Genomic DNA, 24,824 nt, shown 5'->3' on the forward strand with positions numbered 1-24,824 from the left:
AGAGAATTGGGGGAGGAGGGCAGTGCTCTTGTTGGGAGATAGGGAATGCCCGTTAGTTGCGTCTGCCGATAATAGCACATCAGCCGGAGCGCTGCTATTGGGAGAGCAGAGCGCAGGCAGTGCGGAGGACTGAGCCGCTGAGCGCAGAATGGCACACGAGAGAAGACAGGCACATTAAGAGAGAGACAGAGAGAGAGTGAAAGAAGGGAGGGCGCATCAGAGCTCACTGAGAAGAGCAGGACAGGGAAGGAGCAGAGCAGTGGAGAGAGGACGGGAGAAAAGTTACCAGGTCAGCAAGAGAAGGTGGGAGTGGAGCAGCTGAGACTCGCCGGTGTCTCTCCCACGGGAACACAGCAATAAGCAGCACAGGAGGGGAGTACTGTAACTTATTCCCCGAAGGACAGTCCAGTCATAAAGCGAGGGGTTATGCTCCTCACAGGACTCTTCTGCATAGCTTCAGGACTATCACAGCAAGACAGCAGCAGCTATCACTGGCAGAGGTGCCTGAACAGGGCAGTTCTACTCACCTCTTTACTGGAGACTTTCTTACCCAACTGTGTGATCTGAGGTGGATGTAGTTTCTGTGAGGCTTTTCCTTTTTTTTTTAGTTTTTGCATCATAGTGTGAAGCAGTGGAGACTTGGAGGTCGAGTTGTTCGGTCCTGTCATTCCTGAGACTATGGTAGACTGTGCGTCAGGGAGCCCTTCATCAGCAGCTGTAGCCCTAGAGCATGGAGAAGTCCAGCAGTGAGGAGTCAGCCATTCACCGTAGCCCGTCTGTAGATAGCCGTGACTCAGATTTTGCCCAGGCGTCCACGTCTGGCCGCCCGTTTGGCGGCCGCGGCTTCACTGCCGGCGCTTTCTACGGCTCCACGGGGCCGCGCAAAAACGCACAGCAGGGGCAGGCTGGAGCGGCAGCTGACGCCAGCGCAGGAGACAAGACCAACACCAAGTACAGCTCCCCCAAAGGCAGCAAATACGTAGTCTTTTACCTGGATCTATCCTTTGTGTTCCTTTTAGAATTCAAGAAGTGCAACATGGCAAGGGGCTGCCTCTGCTGCTTGAAGTATATGATGTTCATCTTCAATCTCATCTTTTGGGTAAGTGGCTCATCTTTTTCTTAGTGGTTTTCCTCATCACACATGTTCATATTGATTGAGCTGATGGTAATGATACAAATGTGGGCTGAAGAGATGATGCTGACTGAGTAACTCTTATCATTGTCCATATTTGTGGTAGCACATATGAAGTCTCAGTGCATGTTAAGATTTTTAAAAGAGTTATTCAGTGTGACAAAGTGATGGTTGTCTGTGCAATCATGCATTTCTAATCATTACATCAGGCTGTTTATGCCTGTTCCTCCCTGTGCAGTGCATGTTGCTATTCCTGGATATCATGACATAGTCTGTGGCATTGCACCAGGTCTTCTTTTGTATGTGACGGGGGGTGGGGGGTTCATTAAGGTCACTCATTCAGATGGTTATATGATTTACAACAAACAGGCTGAAAAGGTTTGAGGTTGAAATGCGTGCAAGTGAAAGAGTATATGCCTCTACAGCACAGTTACATTGATGGGCAACACAATATGCGCCAAGGGGATATGAGGTGAGGTGGTAAAGAGTTTCTGTTGATTCTGGAGAAGATGATCTTATTCTCTCCCTTAATGAAATGTCTGTACTCTAGGGTAAAACTATGATCAATTATGGAGAAAAGTACAGGTAAAGTTCAGAATTTTGGCACTTAAACATTTGGCTCAATCTGTGTGATTTAATCGCTGACATGATCAATATTTGTTGTAATAGTATTGAGGGGGGGTCATTATGTGATAGTGCTCTGTGTGCCAGATCTATTCACAAATAGATTTCATTCAGAGAAATGGCAGGCTCTGCTGTGTACCCATGCATGGGCATTTGTTGTAGAAGTGGGCATCCCTTGAATGTTTACAGAATGGATTAGAGAGCTTATAGGTTATGAGGCCAAGTCTTTTGTGTGGATGCAGCGAAGCGTGAAGCGTAAAAACACCCCAACACTGGGGACTCTACCAACCCCTGCCCACCATGTCAGTGGGCTGTGAGTCCTGCTAACTGGGGCACATTGGAAAGAAACAGAGTGGGCATTAGTTTGAGCCCAGCTGTGAACAGGCCAGCATTGAAAACACACACACGTATACATGCACCACACAAACCCCGACATCCATCCCGTTGTCCACTCCATATACTTACATGAATAGCACCACAAGTGGCCAGCCGCGGTGGCCTAAAGCTGTGTACGTCTCTCATGCTTCAGACCAGTATCTCTATACCATTCATTTATCATTACCGAGTCAACAACCCAGGGCGAGAGTGATGGGCAGATTAACAAACGGCTCAGAGGCTCTTCATCGTGGCTGGCATTGATGTGACGTTTGTTTAAGGAAGTGGAAGGGTCAGAAAAGATCAGCTGATGATGGATTCATTAATGCAGACATTGACGTACTTTGGTGTGAGCAACTCTTTTTGAGCTCTTCAGTGTGTGTACAGGTCAAGTGAGTGCTGCTCAGGCCTTGAAATCACTACTGCTTTCGATAGGGAGGGAAATTTGAGGCAATTTCCTAAATTGATTGCCAGCAACATGAATGATCGATCGACGGTTAATAATTTATTACAAAATGCATATGCTCTCTTTGTTTAAACGGGTGATTTTGGCTATTTTTAAAGCATGGACAATGTTGATAAGGTGTTTAAATCAAACATTTAATAACCACAAGTATATTATTTAAATCATAAAGTGAATAAGATAAAAATGATGCAATAAGAATTCCTGTTCCTGACCCATTTACATTTGTTGTTAATTAATGGCCAAACAAAATTCAATTGATTGAACAGAATTTAAAGGTTATTCAAGAGGACACCCATTAGATAACACTAAAATAAAATGCCGCATTAAGGCTAATCTTTTCTTTCATCCACAACTATAGGTTATAACCTGGCATTGTGCCAGACAATACAGCTTAAAGATACTATTACAATATTTTTAGGCTATATCACAATACACAATATACATTTGTATTTCTAATTATTTGGAAATCTTCTTTAAACTACTGTAGATTAAATACAAAAATATTGATTAAACTACAGTTACAATATAGTTAAATAAAGCAGCTACTGACATAATAAAGTGAGATAAAGTCTTGTCATAATAAAAGCTAAATAAAGTGCTGTATTGCGATACATCGAGTATATTCAATATATCGCCCACTTTTAACCTGGCAGTGTAACAATACATTGATCTAGATTAATATAAAGATTCAATGATCAATGATGAGATATTATAAATGCAAAGTGAAAACACTGAAACATATCGCGCCTTTGATTTTAAACGCCTGTGCAACGTCTGTGTCACTATTTTTGTACAGGTGCAGAAATGTAAAAAATGAGAGGATATTGGAAAGTATTACTGATATCCTCTATTGATCACAGGCCTGTGAAGAGAATCAAATTAAAATTGTTTCATGCCAGACTTTGTTTTGATATCAACAAATATTGTATGGCTGTTCAAAGAACCAAAATCGTATTGTATATTGATAAAACCTGGGATATACACCCCTACTATAACTTTAAGATTGCTTGCCCTGAAGATGAAAAGATGAAAGGGACAGGTGCTCACTAATTGAAGTGAAGTCAGACCTCCAACACATCATAAATGTAATGTGCCAATACTTCTCTGGCAAAAAGAAAACTATGGTGTCACAGGTTCTGATCATGGTCACTTAAAAAAAGCCAAAAATCCGGTCACTAAAAACACCTGCGAAGACAGAATCCATCTCCTGGAAACCTGTAAGTGATGTTGCTCCAGCTTTGCACATTCACATTTATTCTCTATCCATCAATTCGTTAACGGTGCTTTAATCATTAACTGATGAATTAAGACCCCTCATCGTTATTCTTCCTTTGAGCTGTGAGTTAAAGATGATAGATCAACTCCATATGTGACTCCATTATTGAAGTGACACCATCAGTTACCTGTCTGTCAGTTCAGCCTGTGTGGCTCATTAAATAGCTCTAAAGCTGCCTCAGTGCACTGTTATAGGTGAATCTCAGGCAGAGGTCATGAGGTCATGATTATCCGCTATCTCCTTGAGGGGGCAGTTGCAAGGGATTTGTGTGAAGGCGTTTACTTCCTAGGTTCTCTCCAGGCTCAGTTTGTGCTTAACCCTTTTCAGTGGCAAAACCCCACCACTAATAACCGGCTGCTGCAAACCACTAATAGGGAGGTGGAAAAGAGGCTTTGGATTTCAAGGCTGGTGGCCTCCGATTCATGTGAAGCCCAGCTCGTTGGCCTCCATGGAATTGCATTACAACCATCCTGAAAGTGTGCAGAAGCTCTCCTTTTAGTGTGAGATTTGAGGACTCTCTTTGTAAGCATGTGTGTTTGTGTTTGTGTGTGCATGGGGGCATTGGGACCTTAAGTGGCTATGGACTTTTCCCAGCGCAGCGCATCCCCTGCTGTGAAATAATTGAATTTTTACTCTGGTAATGTTCACTTAATGAACACCCACTATGCATTTTCCCTTCTGTTCCCGCAGATTGATACTCTTGTTTTCCTCCCACCACTTGATCATTTTAATGACGGTTTAATCAGTGTCCCATGGGAAAAGCGTGGGGTGATGAAGGGCTGAGGATGCAGCATGAGGCTGGTGGTCCGTCCATCAGCATGTGACAGCTCAAAGTTCACTGGCAGCTGGATGAACGGATCCTGGGGCAACCCAGTTGAAGGTTAGCAGAGCTGGGAATAAAGGGTCGCTCGTCAGTGAGGGTCGGGATGGGGTGCCGGCTGGGATACAGGCAGGGGAGGGTGAAAGGTATGTTGTATCTTGACACCCCTGGGACTGCACTGCTCTAATTCTGACACTCCAGGAATCACAAGGTTACTGCAGCTGGTAGGGGAGGTTTTCCTCTGAAGCTCTGACATCTCATCTCGGGACTGAAGGGGGGAATGGTGTGCCGCAGTAACCAGACACCAGGTACAGCGGGGGTCTCTTCTTTCTGACTGTGCACACATGCACAAGCACGCTCTCTGTATCTACACAGCCTCTCTTGAAAGTACGCTCACCACTCCGAACACCATCCGCTCCACGGGGCTTACAGTGGTAACTTGAAGCACAAGGAAAACAGTGGCAGGCACTCCAGGCATCTCCATACATGTGCTCATCCTCAGGCCCCCCCAGCAGTTGTTCATGACCATCTGGCTCCTCTTTCTTATAAAGGATTAGAAGAGTCTGAGCTTCAGGAGGAGTTTCGGGCAGATTAGAGCAGTATTGGGTGGTGCATTTAGGATTGAGAGCACGACTCCTCAGGACAGTTCAATGCTAAAGCCAACAATCATCAAAGCAAATGGCCTTTGTGCTGTGACAGTATGTTGTTTAGCCCGGGGGGGATGCTCTTACACGCATACGGCGGCTATTTGACCAGCCTGATCAGGTGATTGATGTTAAGTCCTGTTGGTGTCAGCCTTGTGAGCATATCAGTGTTGGTGTTCTTGTTGGGAGCAAGGATTTCAGCCTCTTACTCTGCAGTATGTCCTCTGTGCCCACAGCCTCCCCTGTTAATCTCTTCCATTCAAGATTCAATTTGCTGTCCACTGCTGTACTTATTTATCTTGTCCAGTGATACTGAACACCTTTGAAAAGTAAAAAGATTAACCCTTTGAACCCATAATGGATATCAGTTTTTCTTGTGCAGCCTTCCACACGTGTTTAAACCTTTGAAACCTGAGCAAAAATTATGAATTCTCTCCAAAACATGACATAAGGCAATGACCAAATTGCAAGAAATGGTAAAAGGTGACAAGAAAATAACCTGAAAATTCTTTTTTTTTTTAAAGGAGAGAGAGGGGGATAGAAATATTAGTAATTTATCCCTAAATGACTATATTTACGATTATTAGAATTATATATTCAAAATATGGTCAGGTAATTTTCTTGCAGCATTTTACTAATTTGTTTTTAATTTGTGGGTCATTTCTTGTTAAATTGCTTGTTAAATTGCTCAATTTCCTCCTTCCGATGTTTTTGAAAGAAATTAAGCCCATTTGCTTGTGTTTCACAGGGTTAAAAAAGGCCTGGGAATGCAGCACAATGATTTATTCTACCAAATCACAAGCAACATCACACACAAACTCGTTCCCTTTGTTAAAGATAGGTTGTTCAGTAGCTAAATGGGCCCAGCCCAGCTTTGCCATTATTGTGCCATATCAAAAGCCTCATTTGATATTCATATTTAAAAGAAAAGTGTCAGCTCAGCAGCCTTGTCCTACAAGTACATGAGGGGTGGTAGTATCAAAGGCACTGCTTTGTTAGAGTAGAGAAAACCAAATGTGTTTAGCATTCATGAATTCCTGTGCTTACTTGGGGGATTGCTGCGGGATTTATAAACCATTTGGTCCGAGGCAACAGAAGATTAGTTTCCCCATCGATCTAATCACTGTATTTGACATTTGAGGTTTCAAATGTACCCGCGCGCTGATGCTACAAAGAGCGGAGCTATCGACGGACTCAAGGTGGCTTGTAAGGAGTGCATGTGAGCGTCTGTGTCTGGTTGGAGTGTAATTCCATAAAACATTTCACACTGGCTGTTCCCCTTTCCCCGCTGGGATTTTTCGATCCGAAGTGCCGAAGCAATTTGCCTGTTTTTCATTCTCCATATTGGCACATGAAAAGTTCAGTCATGTTTTATGGCTCAAGAAAGCGTGTATTGTAACAAACTTTCTTTTCCTTTTTTTTTTTTTTTTTCTCAAGAGGCTCAGCTGAACTCCATCAGTCACTGCCAGGTGAAACAAGGATTGGGGCACGGGGAAATAGATGAGGGTTGAGTGCGCTCTGCGAGATGATGAAACAAGCTGTATGTACCGTGCTGTCAGATGCATTTAATTCCGTCAATCCACCGTGAAAGGCTGGCCCTTGAATTGGCTTTGAATATGAAATGGCGGATTGAAGCATCAACCTCAGCCAGTCTGTCCACCGAAATTTTACGCCTCTGACTATAAAAAGATAGGCAGTGAGTGGATTTAATCAGTGGTCAATACAAGCAGTCACACATTATGTATTCACAATCATCCATATCAAGCATTTATACTATAGCTATTATAATGCTGATATTTTATACCATCGCCACACTGTCTAGCCTCTTTTACTCTTCCTGCAACATTTACATAAAGAACATGAACATTTATATATGCTTTTCAATCATTTGAAATCTTGTAATTAGCATCCCCCTATACTGGTTCTTGATTCAGATTGGCTGACCTGTTTGCTAAATATCTCCATATGCCTGCCTTTGTCCGGCAGGATCGTCTGGGGAGATCACTCTAATTCACATATCTCTCTGGCTGCTTCGATTTCCCAGCTGTGTTGTGCGCCGCTGCTGAGCTCATTAGCTCGTGTTGCAGATCAACTGGGATACGAAGCTGCTGTGTTTCACTCTATGGGGTTGTGGTAATAGAGCAGGAGAATTGTAGGAGGGTTTTTTTGCACTTGGGTGCAGTAGGTAGGTGGTGCTTTTTTGCAAAGGAAATTAAGTCTCCCACCCCATCACTCAGTGCTCTTTGAATGAGGTAGACTTCAGATTTGATGAGCTGTTGCTTTCTTTTCTGAGAGGGTGATTATGACACACATTAGAAGCTGAAAACTGCAATGAGTAAATGAATTATGAAGGTGAACATTAAATAAGTCTTCCACAAAAAAACATGCATACAGTACATAAAGTTATTACGGGTCATAAAGAGATTTTTTGCAAAAAAATTGATGTGTGCTGCTACAGTAAGTAGCGTAAAGCAACATGGCTCCAGGTGTAGTTTTAGCCCAGTTGCTGTTGTTTCAGCTGTGTGGCACAGAATTGTAGTGACAGGTGAACAACGTGAAAACAGATGAAACAGTAGCTGCAAGGTACAAGAATTATAGTACACAGAAAACCTTCGTCTTTGGTACATGCCATTCAGTCTTTGAATGTTTTGTTGAATGACTATACAGTACATCTTGTTTTTGCTACAGCGTGTGAAATACAGAGATCTTGCTTTTCTAAATATAGGCCAAAGGAGTTCACAGTAGAGAGAATAGGAAAAAAGAACGACGGGGAAAAACAGAGTGTCATTAGTTCTGCATACATAAGCAGGATCTTTTTTAGTGACTATGTGCCAAATCGTGCACCTCAGGCATTAGAGAAGGCAGCTTCAGTGTTGCGTGGTCAATAATGTGTTTATACTGCTGAACTGAAAAGCAGAAAATATGCTATAGGTCATGAGTTGGGTTATTGAAGAACAAGTCTTATTCATTGTTTTTGGTATTACATATACTATAGTGTATATATATATATATATATATGTGTGTGTGTGTGCTTGGGCTGTATAAAAACACCCCAAGCATGGCATGCGCTAAGAGACTTTTGGCAAGCTTTTCTGTGCAGCTTCACAGCTGAGGGCATTTTTTTTATTGTCAATTTAGTGCGAATTGATTGGTATTATCAAGTAAACGGTTGTACAAAAATAAAGTACTCTAGCTAAATCTGTGTTGGAAAATGAGTGCGATCATTGTAGCTTTTCATCTTCCTTTGAACGCTTCACACATCATGTAGTGACACTTTGTAGCGCCTGCGGACTTGTAGGGATTCAATGTAGCTGCGAGCCAATAAAACAGACACACTGAGCTCTGTGATTTGGTCAGCTCAGGCTTTTTGAAGTGCTGTCGCAATCTGTCTGTGACAAATATCTCTGAGTGTGATATGAATATCTCAAAATATCTCTCAGTGTTGCAGAAAAAATCCCAGTTGCAGTCCAACACGTTTTATTCAATATTGCTTCTGCAAAACATGCAACTCTCACATGAAAAATGTTTCAGCTTTTGCCATGCAGGAGGGACTACAAACTGCTGTCTCCTTCTCGCCTTCTCTTTTCACCCCAGGAAGAGCAATCAATGCTAATCTGCACCTAAGCAGTGAATTAATGTAGAATGTTAGAACAGCTTGCTGGTTCAACTACTCAGCATTTTTTCTGACACCTAAAGGCAAATTACAGTGAAATCAATGTTTCCCAGTCAGTATCCACCTCCGGCTCTGCTGAGGAGGCTTAGAGCATATCATTTTCTTGCTGTTCTGAGAGCAAAAGAAATTCCTTTTAGATTGCACTGCTCATGTTTAATTAACAGAATATGGGGTGTATATATGAACTAACTGCAGATCCATAAGCTGTGTACATACTGCGTATTAAACAGTGGTTTTAGCAATGCACAGCCAGGTTTTGCTGTGTGGAAAGGCTGTTGAAATACTAGATGTCTTCTTTAGCTGCAGTCCATCAGAAATGTGCCCTTGGGTGGTATTGCAATATTACAGTACACCAAAGCATTTAAAAGATCCCAGGTATGATTTCAATACTGTTAAAAATACAGACGCTCCACTAAAAAAACTGATATGGATATTAAACTGATACAGATATGCTGAATTGATACTGTATTATTGTAATATACAATACATGCCTCGTAAGGTCGGTCTCTTAGCTAATCAAGTAAATGTGACTGAATATGGAGTAATGAAAAAAATGCCACATATAACTTTATTTTGAGATTACTTCTTCCTACAGCAGTTAATTAGACATGATTTTATTCAACTGCCAGGCTGCCACCACGAGAGGCACATAATCTCTGTTTAGCCCACTGATATGTCGGTATCCCCCGAGGCAACTGTCATCAGGTCCTCCAGCGAGACACTATAGAACATGGGTGCTTATTTCCTTTCAATCCATTATTCTAGGGGCAATAAGTGTTAAACCCAGCAAGACTTGACTACATTAATGGCCCTTAAAGACAAACCCATCGCTCCCTTCCATGTAATCTCATGCACATACACACCCATGCTGTAGCTCACCACTAACAGCACAGCCTCTGTTTTGTTATTATTATTCAAATGTTGTTTTGCTTGGTTAATTTTTATGTTTACATATATATTATTCACATTTCTTTGGACATGTAAGCGGCGCATTCAGGCTTTGAGTCTCACACGGAGTTTTTACAGCAGTTTGCAACACATGGCCTCTTGCTTGTTTACGGTCTGTGTATTGTCATTGAAACATTCGGAAGGAACCGTCCTACTTTTGAACATTGTAAGAGACTTGGATAGCAACAGGTTTTAGTGTATGCAAAATATCACATTGCCAACCTCTTCAAGATGGTGGCTGAAGGAAAGACAGAGTGCTAAATGATGCTATTTTGATGCAAACAAGTAAAACGACATGTGGCTCCAGACGTACCACTTTTCCTCATTTTGACATGATAAACAACATGATAGGACATGGTAAAAGTATCATGTATGAAGTATGCACTGCTGCATGTAAACAGAAATATTAATGGAATATTAATTTTCATTAGTCATGTAAAGAGCTTAGTAGGAATACTGTCTATTTTGGAATTAAGGCAACAAAATTAATATTTTGTACATGTAGCGTCGTTAGTGACATACATGCTACAATGTCTTCTATAACCATCAGTTTAGCGTTGCTTTTATGTTGTTGTTGTTTTTTTATTATTTTATCCTCTGTTACACAAATACCATCATACACCTTACATCCTGGTAAAATGTCACAAGGGTATGAAAAAATAGATACCACCCAAACTTAGTGTCCTGGGTCCAGCCCCCTAAGTTCTCTAGAGGTTATCAGCCTTAGGCTGAGGATGCATCAATGACTGACTTTAAGACCTATTTCCCCAGGGCCCCTCCCTCCATTGATTCAATTCTTTTCCCACCATAAACCCACTCAAACAACCCACATAGTATCCTCAAGAGCTTGATTCCACTCATCTATCTCCTTCCCCTTTCTAAACAACATTTAGAGACCCAGGACACAGCAGGCAACAGCACCACAACACAATGAAAAATATGAGCAGCAGATTGACTTGGAATCTGTGTATTTTACAAGTGTCATCTTGAATTTGGGTCAGGGACTCAGGCTTTCACTGCTTGAATGGTAATGAGCCCAGGACACATCTCCAGCAGGGCTCCAACACGCAATGAGGCGCACTCTCGTCCACGTTGTTAGCCATGACAAATGAGAGACAGATTTATGCCTTTAACGTTGAAGCAGATATTGATTTATTTAGCTGAACCGCCGCAGATTACTGCTGCGTTATAACCTCACCATAAAATGCAACATATTGTTGCTTTTTAGATGGGAACACATAAGTGCATGCGCTGACTAGATGATCATCTGTGAATGCCTGACATGTTTTTATCGCTATTTTTTAATGGGGCAATTTCACATACAATATTCAATATGCTGCGCATTTCAGCCCATCAGCCCATGTATTAGACTGTTTGTTGTGATTTGAAATGGAATCCTATCTTGTTGTTTTCAGAGCAAAGCCCAGATCCTCATCAGAGCAGGTTGTTGCAGTGCTCTCGTTACGTCTGATCCAATTTGAGGTCGACCCTTATTTGATGTGCATGAGGTGTGCTCACAACCCAGCTCTGATATTCTCCCTGAAGACAAAGATGCAGTAACTAGTCGAGATTCTTCACTGCTACAGTAGCGAGAACCGACAGACTGTGTAAACCTAATAGGGATTATAGCCGTTCTCTCTGCATGCAGATTCAACATCTTCCTTAACACAGAGTTTTAAACTGTCCCCTTGACTTTTCCTGAGTCTTATCACACAACTAAAGCAAATGGTTATGCTTGTTTATTTTCCGCCAATTTGCAATTACCAGTCGTATTGCCAGACATGAAAAAGCAATTGCTTTGTATGTCTGTTCTGTTTCAGAAGATATCAGGGTTTTATGTGTCCTGAAATTTGGAAATCTGAAGCAGTCTGGTTGCCTGCAGCATGCAAAGTCTTTTATGGAAAAAAAGGAAGCATGCAAAACCACCCTTGTTCCATCACTTTAGTATTCTATCTGGGGCATAGAGGGATGTCTCAGATCTTATTTTTTAGAGAGGATTTGACAGTTTTATTGCATGGGAGAAATGCAAGAGCCGTACGGTGAGGTTGTCAGTAATTGCAGATATTCACCTGGAATGACAAATGATCAGATTGTGGGTGTTCATGTTTGTATTAGAAATTCTCTCTGTCACAAAAAATATCTCTTAAATAATAAAATAAATGCTTCTTTTTTGCCTTGAGCCCACATTCATTAACCTTTAATGTCATTTAATTAAAAGTATGTCAACTGAATAATTGTAATAATTTGCATGTAACATCTTTTTTTAAACACTGCAGCATGCTAGTATGACTAATGCTGTGTCTCAAATTGGATGCTACGATCCATATATTTGCAATTTTAAGTGCATACGTGCATTGACAATAATAGTAAAATGCAGTGATCTGAGAACCCAGATTGTGCTCTCAAATCGAGTGTGTAACTTTGGACACTTCTCACCGTCAGTGGTCACCATGTTGCCTACGAAATGGAATCAAAAAGATTTCAATCTTGTGAAACTTGTCTAAATACTGCGGTGAACACTGAAGCATTGTACATGTGTATTTTTCACTACTATTATACTGTTGTCAGAAATAAGCCATCAATATGTTTATTGGTTCAATTCTGTAATAATTTGGTACTGCAAACAATAACACAAATGCCACTTAACTACCTAGCTAACAGCGGCTACTGTTGTGACGTAAGCTACACGGTGTAGGGCGTAGTTAACGTTTGGTGGTTATGCATGCTACATTGTCGTCTTCATTGTAGAAGATTTTAGAATAATATTTGTGGTCGAATGCCTGAGAAGTTGTAGACATTTGCCAAAGCAGCTACCATGAAGCTAGTAGATCAGCTGGTGATAGTCAGCCGGCATCAGCCTTATAGCCGGCATCAGCCTTGTAGATCTAGAAAGGTGCTGTGAAAGTGAATTTTTGACATTTGAATGACAATTAAATCTAAGTTATTGCACTTGTCTCAAGTCCCAAGTCCTAAACCTTTAGTTTCAAGTCTTAACAAGTCATGTTTTCCTTATGTTCAATTTACAGAAATCATGAATGCTTTTTAAAAACTTGCATTTATTTGTTGAAACGTGTGTCTTCAAAAGATACTTAGATGTTAAAGTAATATTAGCTTAGCATTATGTTGCTAACTGTTGATATTAACCTTGATTTAGACTACTGTTCTCTGTGTACCTTAAAATGTCAAACAAAGCCGGGAGTCATTGCCTCTCCACCTAGTTTGTGAACATGAATGATTTTTTTTTTTTTTTGGTGTCATTTTCCAAATGGCGTTATGTATTGTTAGGTTCATGGTTCTATCCTACAACTTGACTGGATGCTGTCACATTGGTTCAAACAGTAGATTTGGAGGGTTAGGTTTTAACTTTATGGAAATTCATAGCGTTAATGTGAAGCTAGTTGGGCTTTGGGGAAGGTAGGCTTATCAAGTGTTTTCAAGTCAAATGACTCAAGTCCAAGTCAAGAGTCGTTGGTGTTTAAGTCCATGTTGAGTTCCAAGTCAAGTCTAAAGTCATCAAATTTGGGACTTGAATTGAGTCTGACTTAAGTCCAAGTCATGTGACTGAAGTCTACTGATTTTTAATACAGTAGATAAATAAATAAATACAGAAAAAGTCAGGTGGGCAAACAAGCAGACACAGCAAGCATATCTTAGGCGACTGACAGTAGTTCATCAAATATTGGTGATAATGCTCCCCCTGGTTGCAATTAGCCAAGCAGAAGAAAAAATGTTGACAAATCTTGTGACTGTCATTTCCATTAAGGGCACAATGACTGTATTTGATTTAAGGAAACACTACCTTGTCAAAGTTTGGGCATTATGCAAGTTAAGTACATAGCACATGCAGCGTACTGTATGTTAGTGCATTAAGAGAAGTATGTGAGCATTAAATTGATACAATACATTGTATATGTAGCCAATTTTGTCCATTTGCTATTGAAGGCAATTCTTAATTAAAGATCATATTCAGTGAGAAATTGGTGCAGAGACCCCCCTCACTGGCCATGTGTCGCTTGCAGTCCCCGTCAGTAGTCATTATTTCTGCACAGATGTCTCCATTTCTCTTATTAAGCCACCCAGGCTTCAGTAATGGGAGACTTGGGATGGTGGTGGAATACAAAAGAGTGAGAGCCTGGTGTGGGCAGAGCGAGGTTAGGGAAAGGAGTCTAATTTGAGAGGTCGATTATGGGGTCATTGCCACCCTTGGTAAATGATCTTGTTCATCGATAGTGAGCCAGAGTAATTATTAACATAGACCTTTTGCCTGTGTGTACACTCATCAATGCAGTGCTGTGAGACAAATCCCCATTACTGAGATAATTTTAGTGAAAGACACAGTGATGTGTTTGGGGTCAGCCCATTAATGCCCCCTTTCATTTCATACACATTTCAACCCTTTCAGTGTTGTCGCTGGTTGCGCTGCCTTTTTCTTGAACACGGTTCACAAGTGAACTGGGACAGATGGGATTGGCCAGATTTTTCTCCCCAGTCCCCTTCTGAGAGGACAGACTGGCAGACCCAAAAATGCTGTCCTTTCTCTGGGTGGGAAGAAGCCAAGCATGAAGGCAGGGAAGGGTGGGAGGGGAGGGACACTCTTCCCAAGAGCAAGAGAGGTGAACACATTGATGTTTGATGACAGCTCCCCGAGAGGTGAGTCAACGTCACTCTCAGATCTCTCTCTCTCTCTCTCTCTCTCTCTCTCTCTCTCTCTTTCTCGCATCCATATTATGTCATTTTTATTTTCCTTGTGGGGATGAACTTGAAAATCATTTGGTCTATTTCAGGACCAAAACATTTAGAAATCAAATTCAGTTTAAATGGTGGAAATGGTGATTGAAATGTTTTATCAGACCTAGATGTGGATTTGTGTCTGTGTTTTCCTGACTTTGTTGTTCAGTTAGGGGACGTGTTTGTAATGAATGGCACTATTAGCCCATAATTTGTCGCGGACCATTAATTATGTTTTTTCATCAGGTAAATGCTCACACTTGATTAAAGAGCAACTCCACAGTAAATCTTTTATGAGCGCTGTTTAACTCACCTCTACGGATCAGATGAGCCTCTGACCATATGCAGTAGGGTCGTGATTGGACTTGGTGTGTTGTACTTGTGGTATCAGCTACATCTGTACTTCAAGCCTGAGGTCTACACAGACCTAAAACCAAGACTTGAACCCACTTGCACCTGGGCCATTCAGAACTGACTTGACCGAACAACCTGGGGACAGCCAACTTTGAGACCTAAAACCCCACCTGAGACTGAGGCTTTATTTTTATTTTTCAGTTTTTTCTTCAAAGACAATATGCTTCACTTGGAAAAGCTTTCTCACAAATAAGAAATAATTGATAACCGCAAGAAACCAACACATCATATGCCATAAAACTTCTACAAGCTAATAAGCCATAGACAATGCGCAGATTGGAGTATCTCAAAACAATAAATGATCTTCCTTACTGCTTAATATATGGCCTCTTCAGTTGCAACACAATGAAAGAGAGAGTCTGAGCTAAAACAAAAATTAAGCTTTACAAAAAAAAGAAAAAAAAAGCCTGTACGTGATACGGCACACGACCTGTTGACGGAACCCATCAGGTTGTTATTTTCTACTTCACACAGTGTGAACCGAGAAAGCTGCGGCTGCTAAATGTCGGCACAAACAGGATTTTCAGCCTGTGTGTCGTTACTCTTTAACAACATCAGTTCTGGAGTAATTGGCATTAGCGAAATACCCAGTGGCCATATTACATAGCTGCAGTCATATTTACTATTCAGAGAAAAAAGAGATAAATAAGCATTAGATGAGCAGATGAAATTTTAGTGCAGGTGTACCCAGAGAGAGGCAGTCAGACAGTAAAATTAAACTCTCACTAAATAAGTAAGTTGCCTTTTTCCTTTAGACAGCTCTGAACTCCCCAGCCTGATTAGTTGTGCTAAGATCTATACAGTTAATTTTCTGCATTATTCATCCATAGGCTTTAAAATCCTGTAATGCTGTGCTGGGCTTTATGAGACTAATTAGCCACAATCACAATGGAATTAGTGGACCTCTTTCATTTATTCATTCATTCATTCATTCATTCATTCATTCATTCATTCATTTAATATACATCAAGCTGTGTCTGTGTTACCCATGAGTACACATAAAATGGACAGCAAGAGTGGGCCTCCTCTGCAGTATGTAATGTCTCCATAGACATACTGTGGCTGCATTATAATTTATGGCTGTGCATGATGTGGCAAACCTGCACTGTATGTGAGCAGCACAATCAAACATTAGCTGCAAATGTAGATTTTGATGGTCTTGATGTCTCCATGTGATAAAGACAATGGCAGCCCTCATCTAACATGCGAAGGATGACATGTCTGTTTGCTGGCCCCTCGTCGATATTACTGGGAGTCCAGTAATTGGCACATAAAAGCATGCCTCTGTTTGCTTCAGTTGGAAAGCATTCTCCCATCTTCAAAAGCACCCCCACCACCACCTTACAGTTCATTTTTCATTGAAGTGCTTACCTTGCAAAAAAGATGAGAGAGGAAAAAATATTGTGCTGCAGCATGTTCTCACTCTGTCTTTAATTCTTTCATAGTCTGTTGGAGAGATGAAGGTATTTCTCTGTAGTCTTGCCATTCTTTATCCCAAATTGTCTTGCAAGGTCTGTGAGTCTTTTCTAATGGATCATCGTAGACACCTTTGACAAGTGAAAACAAGTAAATAATTGTATCACTGAGGATAAATACACCAGATAGGCCATTTCCTGGACAAATCATCCCGGACTGTAATGTTTTTAAGATCCAAATAAGCTAAATTTTAATGTGGATGAGTCACAAAAGAGTCGTGTTCGTCATTATAGTGAGAAATCTTCTGCAAAAGCAATCACATTTCATGCTGGCCTACATATGAGTGGCTTTATTGGCCTGGTTTAGCTGCTGATCCAGTATCGCCTCATAATGCACTCCGGCTGAGGAATCTGGCTGTTTTTCATATTAACGGTGGTGGGCGGTCAGCTTTATCGCCCATACAATTCCTACCGTGATCAGCACTTTCCATTTTCATGGTGAGACGAGAATAACTTCATTCAAAGACACATTTATTTGCAGAGGACGCGCTCTGGTAAGAAAGCAAAAACAAAACATCAATATGCTCTTGAAACAGTTTCACTCTGCATCAGTGCTGGTTACAGGAAGATGGAGAGTGCAGCTGCAGGGATCCTAGATCCTCATTATGCCAGAGTCCATCTCAAATGCAGGCTGTTGTGTCTGTAGAGATTCACAGTTGCGGAGATGGTAAGCGCCGAGGCACTGCAGGAGAGTATAAGCACAGCGTTGCCTGCAGTTTGCTGTCAACATGTTTTTGTGTGTCTGCATAATGCATCCACTTGACTTCCAGTGTGCTAAGGAGCCAGCCAAGGTCGAGAAAGTGTGCATGTATATTCATACCTGTGGCTTTAAATTCATGTACATTTAAATGCTGCATTTGCTGTCCGCCCTTGCCAACATGAACAGAAGTTCCCGTTAATGGCTGCACTTTAGTGTTGTCAGTCACTTAAAGATCTCACCTTCGCTGACTGTGCATCTAGCCATTTAAAATAGTCATGCTGATAATAGTACATCTCAGCTGGTTTGCTGATCTCCCATTGTTCTTTTTAGTGCATGATCGTCAGTGCAGCACGCCAAACAAAAGCTTCTTTGAGAGAGGGTGTGCGACTAGAGGAAGGTTGGAAAAGTAGGTTGCCTTTAAATGAGGTGCAGTGCTCTTTCTATACAATTTAGACCTTTGTCTGTAAGGTGACCTATTCTTCCAAGGCACAAGAAACATATAGCAGTTACAGCTCCGACGCAGAGAAATGGAGATAAGTTTTCAAAAATGGGTTGAGGCCAATCAGACTCTGTGTGTTTTAGGCTGCTCAAACCGATGGGTTTTGCATTTTTTACACTGTGGCATCAAGCTTGCATTTCTAAAGGAAATCCACCCACTACTGAGTTGCTTTTCTTTCGTAGTAGTTGTTACTAATTAATTTCCTGTCGTCTTCCTGTTAGAAAAAGTTGACAACTGGCTGTTCTTTGAGGACTGCTCCAAGTAATATGTGATTAAAGCTGGCAAGGACTAGGTAATGTGAGGTAAAGGAAGGTTCAGGGTAAAGTGAGGTAATGTAATCGTTGAAAGAGATTTTAATGCAATTGAGAAATAGAAATTTTACATACGGGGGATTCAATTTGCCTATCAGAGATCCATCTTTAAAGGGATACTTTGTCAATTCTCAGCCATCTTTGTATCATACCAATGTGGGTAGTGTTTGTAGATGAATTGTGGTAAACTCCCTTCTGTCTAACCAGTATTAAGATTTCCCTGTTTTCCCTCCAGCGAAACTCCACAGGATGACGCAAAACAAGTCATTCAGCAGGGTTTGGCTGGCTCTCAGGGCTGCTGCTTGTACTACAAGCTGCACTTCCACATTTTTGTATTGTCCACAAACCGTGCCATCATGGCGGAAACAAACAGTATAGAAATGCATCAAGAGACAGACCTGCCCCTCTCTCTCTTTGAAACCCAAACCAAATTCCTACCAGACAAAGCTGATTCAATATAAACCAAGATTATGTGACTGTGTTACCTATTTATCACCTCAAATGTTTTCTAAAACATATTTTAGTGTACTCTTCAGCCGTAAAAGCGAGAGTTTGTGAACAGGAAGTGGGTGCCGTACTACTTCCTGAAAAATGAAAACAGATCAAATGTAAAACAACATTCTCTTACTATGTTTCCTATTTCTCACCTAAAATATTTTCAGAGACATATTTTACCTCAAAGTTTTACTGTTACACAACATGGTTTGTTGCGAGCCGACCACCGTTGTGTCAAACGGATGAGTTTGCGTTACATCACCCACCATAGCGAGAGCAGAGTGTTTATTGGACCATTGCAGTGCTGTGCATTCTGGTAGTGTAGTCTGGTAGTAGTTTTCTACCTCTTGAGCAAATAACAGACTCCTTTTTCTCTGTTTGCTCTGGTCATGTAGCACCAATTTCAAAATGATTTGCTTTTTCTGCAGCACAAACAGCCTAGTTTTATGAAAAAAAAACAACATATTTTCAGCAGTGAAATATTACTTTAAGCTTGTCAGCTCTATTGATCAGATTTCCTTCATTTTATTTTGTCCACCTTGTGTTGATAACCCAGGAGTTCTTCCTGTTTCTGGTAGACCTATTGCTACACAATGGAGAGATTGGCTTGTGGCATCTACAACCACACTCCCCCTGAGCCAGCTTTTTCCATGTCATAAACACTAACTCATTATACAGCAGATACCTAATCACACAAGGGTCGTGCAGTGCACACCGGGGGTAACTTAAGCAGTTCAAGAGGAACAAATGGCCCCCATCAGCAGCTGTACTAATAATACCATCTTCTCATGTTCTTTGATATTAACTCATAGAAACAGAAAGACAGAAAGAAACCAAAGGCTGAAGTGATACATTCATGACATGCGACATTCAGGAAAATGTGTTATTTTTATGTAATAGAAAAGTAAACATTTCAACATGTACACATGAGGCACAAATATTGCCACAGAAGCAGCTAGTGTAATCAGCAGATGTCAGTTTGAAATGGCCTCTGGACACAGCGATAAGTCAGGATGGCATGGATCAGCTTTAGCTCTATCTTCTGCCTCATTTGTTCCTGTCTAAACGAGATAGGCCTGCTATCTGCTGGCAGCCGTCCCGCAGTGACACAGTGACAATGCGACGGGCTCTTTCAGAAGCATCACCTGTGTGGTGCGAGTGGAGTGCCACAGACTTGTCACTCCACCATTATCCAGCCCAAACTCCCAGGATGGAGGACAATTAGAGGACAAAGCAGACGGGAGACGAGCATGCTAGAAGCATGTCAAGACAGCGGGGAGCCGCACAGCGAATTAAATGAGCCGACACCTCTGATGTTGTTACTGTGGTTCGACAGGTGGACAGGCACATAGTCTTCCTCTTGAAAATGTCCCTGTCACTTTGGCAATCGCAGGGGAAGTACATGAGATGGAGCAGAATGTTTATCGCCGCTGCCTTTCAGTGAGCAGTGCTCTCTAAACGCTCATTGTATTTGGATCCATCTGAGGTGGCCTACTTGAGAGACGCCCGTACAACACTTGTTTAAATGTGTGTGTAATCGAGAGACATTCCTTGGTAAACAAGCCCACTCCAAGGAGGATTATTTGCATGCTAAAGCAGAAGAAAGGGAGGAGCAAGGAAGGAGGAGCGAGACACCTGTTGGAACAGTGGCTGGTGGATGTCTATGATGTGCTTTGATTTAAAGGAAAGCAGTCTGGCTCAATCTCACCAGGCTCCTTCTGAGATTTGAGTGTTTTTCATCGACTTTCAAAGGACTTTTTTTGCTTTTTTTGCTGTTTCCTTTCTTTACCATTGTCTGGGTGTAGTGCTTCCAACAGAACACAGATGAAGCTGAGTCTGTGCAGCTAACAAGTCCAGGTATAATTAAGACAAAGTGTGCACTTTCAATGTGTCTGTACTTTTCGGTGATTTCACACCATTTTAATATATTTTCACTCTGCCAGTCCCATTCTCATCTTTCCAACCATTAAGCAGAGCTTTCGCCAAAACCCCTTTCATTCTGATTATCTGGCAAAAAGTTACTTTACAGGTTAGAACTTTGAATGTCACGTCATGCTGAGAACATCTGTACCAAACATTAGTTTTGCACTATAATTTGTTGTTAGGGTTGACCTTTTCTGGCAACTTAAAAGCTTTTAAAAGCCACTTTGTAGCTGTGGCTCAAAGTAGACTGTTTCTTAATCTGTCAAGTTCTGCTGGAGTGCAGGTTGGTGGTTGAGTATTAATAGCATGAAGAGCAAACTGATATTTTCTGCGCCGCCCTGCGTGCAGCAGCCTAGGTTATCAGCTCCAGTGACCGCATGCTGTAGGAGGACCAGACTCAGCAGTGGTGGCAAATCTTCTGATATTATCTGCATCTCTGTACAATCTTCTCACCGCAGGCTGTTCCATTACACTGGAAATGAAGAGTGAGAGAGGTCAGGGCAGTCAAATAAACAATTTTAGGTAGAGAATTTCATTATGTGTAGACTGCAGAATGGTTTGCTGAGAGATTTGTTTCCTCAATTAACTGCTGCCTACAGCTGCAAATGGGATCTTTGTGTTTCCTGACCGTGGTGATGAGCAAGTAGGAGAACATTTTTTGCTATCAGGAAACCTTTTGCTTTGTTCTTAGACTTTAAACCTTACTTTATGTGCTCCATAGGCATGCTGCTCCAAGACCAAATGATTAAGCAAAACAAAGTATTAGTTAGTTTATTCCTACTGTGGCTTTTGCATCATTTTTCGTCCTTCCTTCTCTTGATAGCTCTTGCAGTCTCTCAATCCACACTTACTCGCCATCCCGGCTCTTCCTCAGCGCATCTTTATGTGCATTGTGATTGCTTTGATGTGAGTCTTTTAACAGTGTTCTATGGGTGGGAGATCATACTGTTCCTTCTCAGATCTAGTTCTGCTTGACTCTAAATAGATGTGGAAATTTCAGCACCAAGCTACACATGCTCTAACAAGGAGACAGATGTGGACATATACTGTATACACACAAATGCACACTCAAGTGCTGTATAGCCTACAGGCATGGTGAAGGCTGAAATAGCCTGTTTTTTTCTCTCTTTTTTTAAGGCTCATCTTATGATGTAGAGATGCAATATTCAAATAGCCATGGTATCTTTAAGAGAGATGTTTGAGCTAAGAGCATCTGTCTAAATGCAAATTTTATCCATGCATTTTGGGTCAACTCTATATTTTCTCAAGACCCTCATCATTCATCTCAAAAATCTGTAAATTGGAGCTACATAATTAATGAAGCAAAACAAAAATCAGAAGACATTAGTGCATTAAACCATGAGAGGCTAATCAGCAACATTATACAGTATATCTTAACAACTATTGAATAAAAATGGATTAAATGAAACGTTTTTATGATAGATTTATTTATACAGTAATTTTTTAAGCAAAACTTCAAACATTTTTTGGTTCCAGCCTTTTTTTGCTTTTGCTTTTTTGTCCTACATTGTAGTAAAATTAATATTCTGGGGCTTATGGACTCTTGATAAGACAAAAGACATTTAGTGGCATCATCTTGTGATAGACTTTTTTCTTTGTTTTCTGATGTTTTACAGACCAAACATATAATCAGTTTATTGAGAAAATAGCTTTAAGTTGTAGCCCCACCTGTATGTTCAACCATGCAGAACCACAATGTTACCATCAAAAAAACTCCAAGATATGGCAGCACATTTAATCAAAACTGCAAAGTGTTTAATTAAAAACAACTGAATCCCAATGCCTTGTCATCCTTCTGCCTTTGATTGGAGATAGCGCATGATGTCAGATGTTGTTTACCCAGGCCAGTCACATGAAGCCTGGGTTTACTCTGTGTCTGAATGGTGTATGAGATGTAGCCAGAACTGATAGCTTCTGTAGCAGAGGAGCCTGCCTGGGATGATGAGCTGTCCCTGTGTGGAATGAGCGAGGGAGGAGTAGACCAGAGCACAGACAGGTGTTTACAATATAAATGTGGAGGGGAAGCAAAAGAGCAGCCATTGGGAAATAGTGTTTACAGCAGCCTCCTTCTCGGTCAAATCTATTACCAGTCATTCCTCTGCTTTGTATATCTCTGTATCCTTCTCTGATGTGCCACCACATCATTGGTTAAACACTATTTATCCTGCCATGATGGAGGACGGGGAACCTGGACTAGATTAGCATCTGCTTACAAATCAATAAACATCAGAATAATATTTGTTACAGTTATTATTATTACCTCCTTGTGACTTTTTCCACCCCCCCGTTTGTTAGTCAGATTTGAGTTAAGTGATTGCACATAATGGAAAAAATGTTTTAATTTGGGACAGTACCATCCATGCTTTCTCCAGAAGCAAAGACTGGAGCTGTTTTGCAGTAACTTTGGCAACTAATGCGAAACCATGTGTTTCTCTTTGATGTTGATTTATCATCTGGCACACCCTCATGTGTTATATTCTCATGAGAGCATTTCACAACAGGATGAGACAGACATGAAAGAAAGATTAATTCTGAATCATTTCAACTCTTTAAACATCTATTTGCTATTGTACCTTGTATATCTGTATATCTCATATGATTGCCGGTTAATGTTGACAGGTACAAGGTACTGGGTAAAAGGTACAAGGTTGTCATTTTTCTTAAACGTGGTTTAAGAAGAAATTAAATTGAAGTTTATCCTAAAGCCTGCTACATCTTTTTGGCGTTGAAGGAGGAGTTAAAGGAGTCTCACAGCCTGGGGAAAGAAGCTGCTCCATAGTCTGGTGGTTCTGCAGCGGATACTTCTCTATCTTTTTGCAGATGGCAGCAGAGTGAACAGACTGTAGTTGGGGTGGCTGCTGTCTTTCAGTATCCTTTGGGCTCTGTGCAGACACCTCACTTCACCGAGGTCGCAGATGCTCTGTAAATGTGAACCAGTGATGTTCTGGGCACTTTTAATCACCCGCTGTAGAGCCTTCCTGTCCTGACCGTGCAGGAACCATGCCAGTTCATGATGTTTCCAGTCAGTGTGCTTTCTATTGTTCCTGTGTAGAAGTTACCCAGGATCTTGCTCTGGAATTTAGCCTTCCTAAGTTTCTGAAGGAAGTGGAGCCTTTTCTGTGCTTTTTTAACCTGGTTGGTGATGTGTGATGACCAAGATAGGTTTTCAGTGATAGTAATTCAAAGGAACCTACAGCTGTTCACCTGCTCCACCTCAGCTCCACTGATGTAGACATGGGGTGTGTGTCTTTGCCTCCTTCATTCTCCTTGGTTTTACTGACATTGAGCAGTAGGTTGTTCTCTGTGCACCACTCTGCAAGATTGTTGATTTCCTCCCAGTATGAAACATTGTTGTTTGTATTATGGCCAGTGATGGTGGTGTTAAGTTTTCCAATCTGCTTCATGGGAGAGATTGTGTTGAATGGTGAGCTGAAGTCAACAAACAGCATCTTGATGTAGCTGTTCTTATTCTCCAGGTGAGTGAAGACTGAGTGAAGAGCAGTAGATATGGCATCCTCTGTGGATCTTTTGCTTCTGAAAGCACACTGGTGAGGGTCCAGGGATGTTGTCTTTGATGTACTGGAGAACCAGTTTCTCAAAGCACTTCATCAGGATGGGGGTAAGAGCCACAGGGCGGTACTCATTAAGACTAGGTAGAAATCGGATTGGTATCATATTCCACATCATCCCAAAATGTGGCTTGGATAGATTTTGTAAAAAATCACATTTATTGTGTTTTCTTTTTTTGGCTGTCTAAATGGCTGAATAAACCAAAAGTCAATCTGGATACAATCTTGATATGCCAAAAACACATTTGGCTAGCAGTTTGAATAAGACCTTAGATAAGAGGATTGATACTGGGCTCACATCTGCATGATTGATATAAAGCTAACAGCAAGAGCTTAGCCTATGACATCAAAACTGGAAATGCGACATTCAAATGTATCAAAATCCACCAGCAGCAACTCTTAAAGTTATTTATTAACACTTTATTTATAGTTTTGGGTTTGTTTGTTGTTATTTTTTGTTTTTGTTTTTTTGGATTAACCCAGGCTAGCTCTGTCTCTGTGTTTCAAGTCTGTATGCTAAGCTATATAGTCGGGTTTAACTTCACATTTACTGTACAGACAGAGCAGTATCAACCTTGTCATAAAATTCTTTGCAAGAAAAGAATAAGTGTATTTTCTGTAATGTTGAAATACCCCTTCCCCTCAGATTGAAGTGGTTTGAATCATCATATTAGCTGTTGTTTAAGAAGAGTGGTTTTAAAGTGTTCAGCCTCCTGCAGTGACTAAACTTC

At 41.1% G+C, this 24,824-nt stretch overlaps 1 protein-coding gene across 1 annotated transcript in view; it reads left to right on the forward strand.

The window, feature by feature from the left end:
* The first annotated feature begins 621 nt into the window (after positions 1-621).
* The window catches only part of tspan9a (tetraspanin 9a), a 111,169-nt gene continuing 86,966 nt past the window's right edge, over positions 622-24,824 (forward strand). Inside the window, exon 1 of the mRNA XM_042496078.1 lies at positions 622-1,099. Coding sequence (XP_042352012.1) covers positions 731-1,099 — 369 coding nt within the window. The 5' untranslated portion in view covers positions 622-730. The remainder of the gene's footprint in view (positions 1,100-24,824) is intronic.

The sequence above is a fragment of the Plectropomus leopardus genome, chromosome 11 (assembly GCF_008729295.1).
Source record: "Plectropomus leopardus isolate mb chromosome 11, YSFRI_Pleo_2.0, whole genome shotgun sequence".
Lineage (NCBI taxonomy): Eukaryota > Metazoa > Chordata > Actinopteri > Perciformes > Serranidae > Plectropomus > Plectropomus leopardus.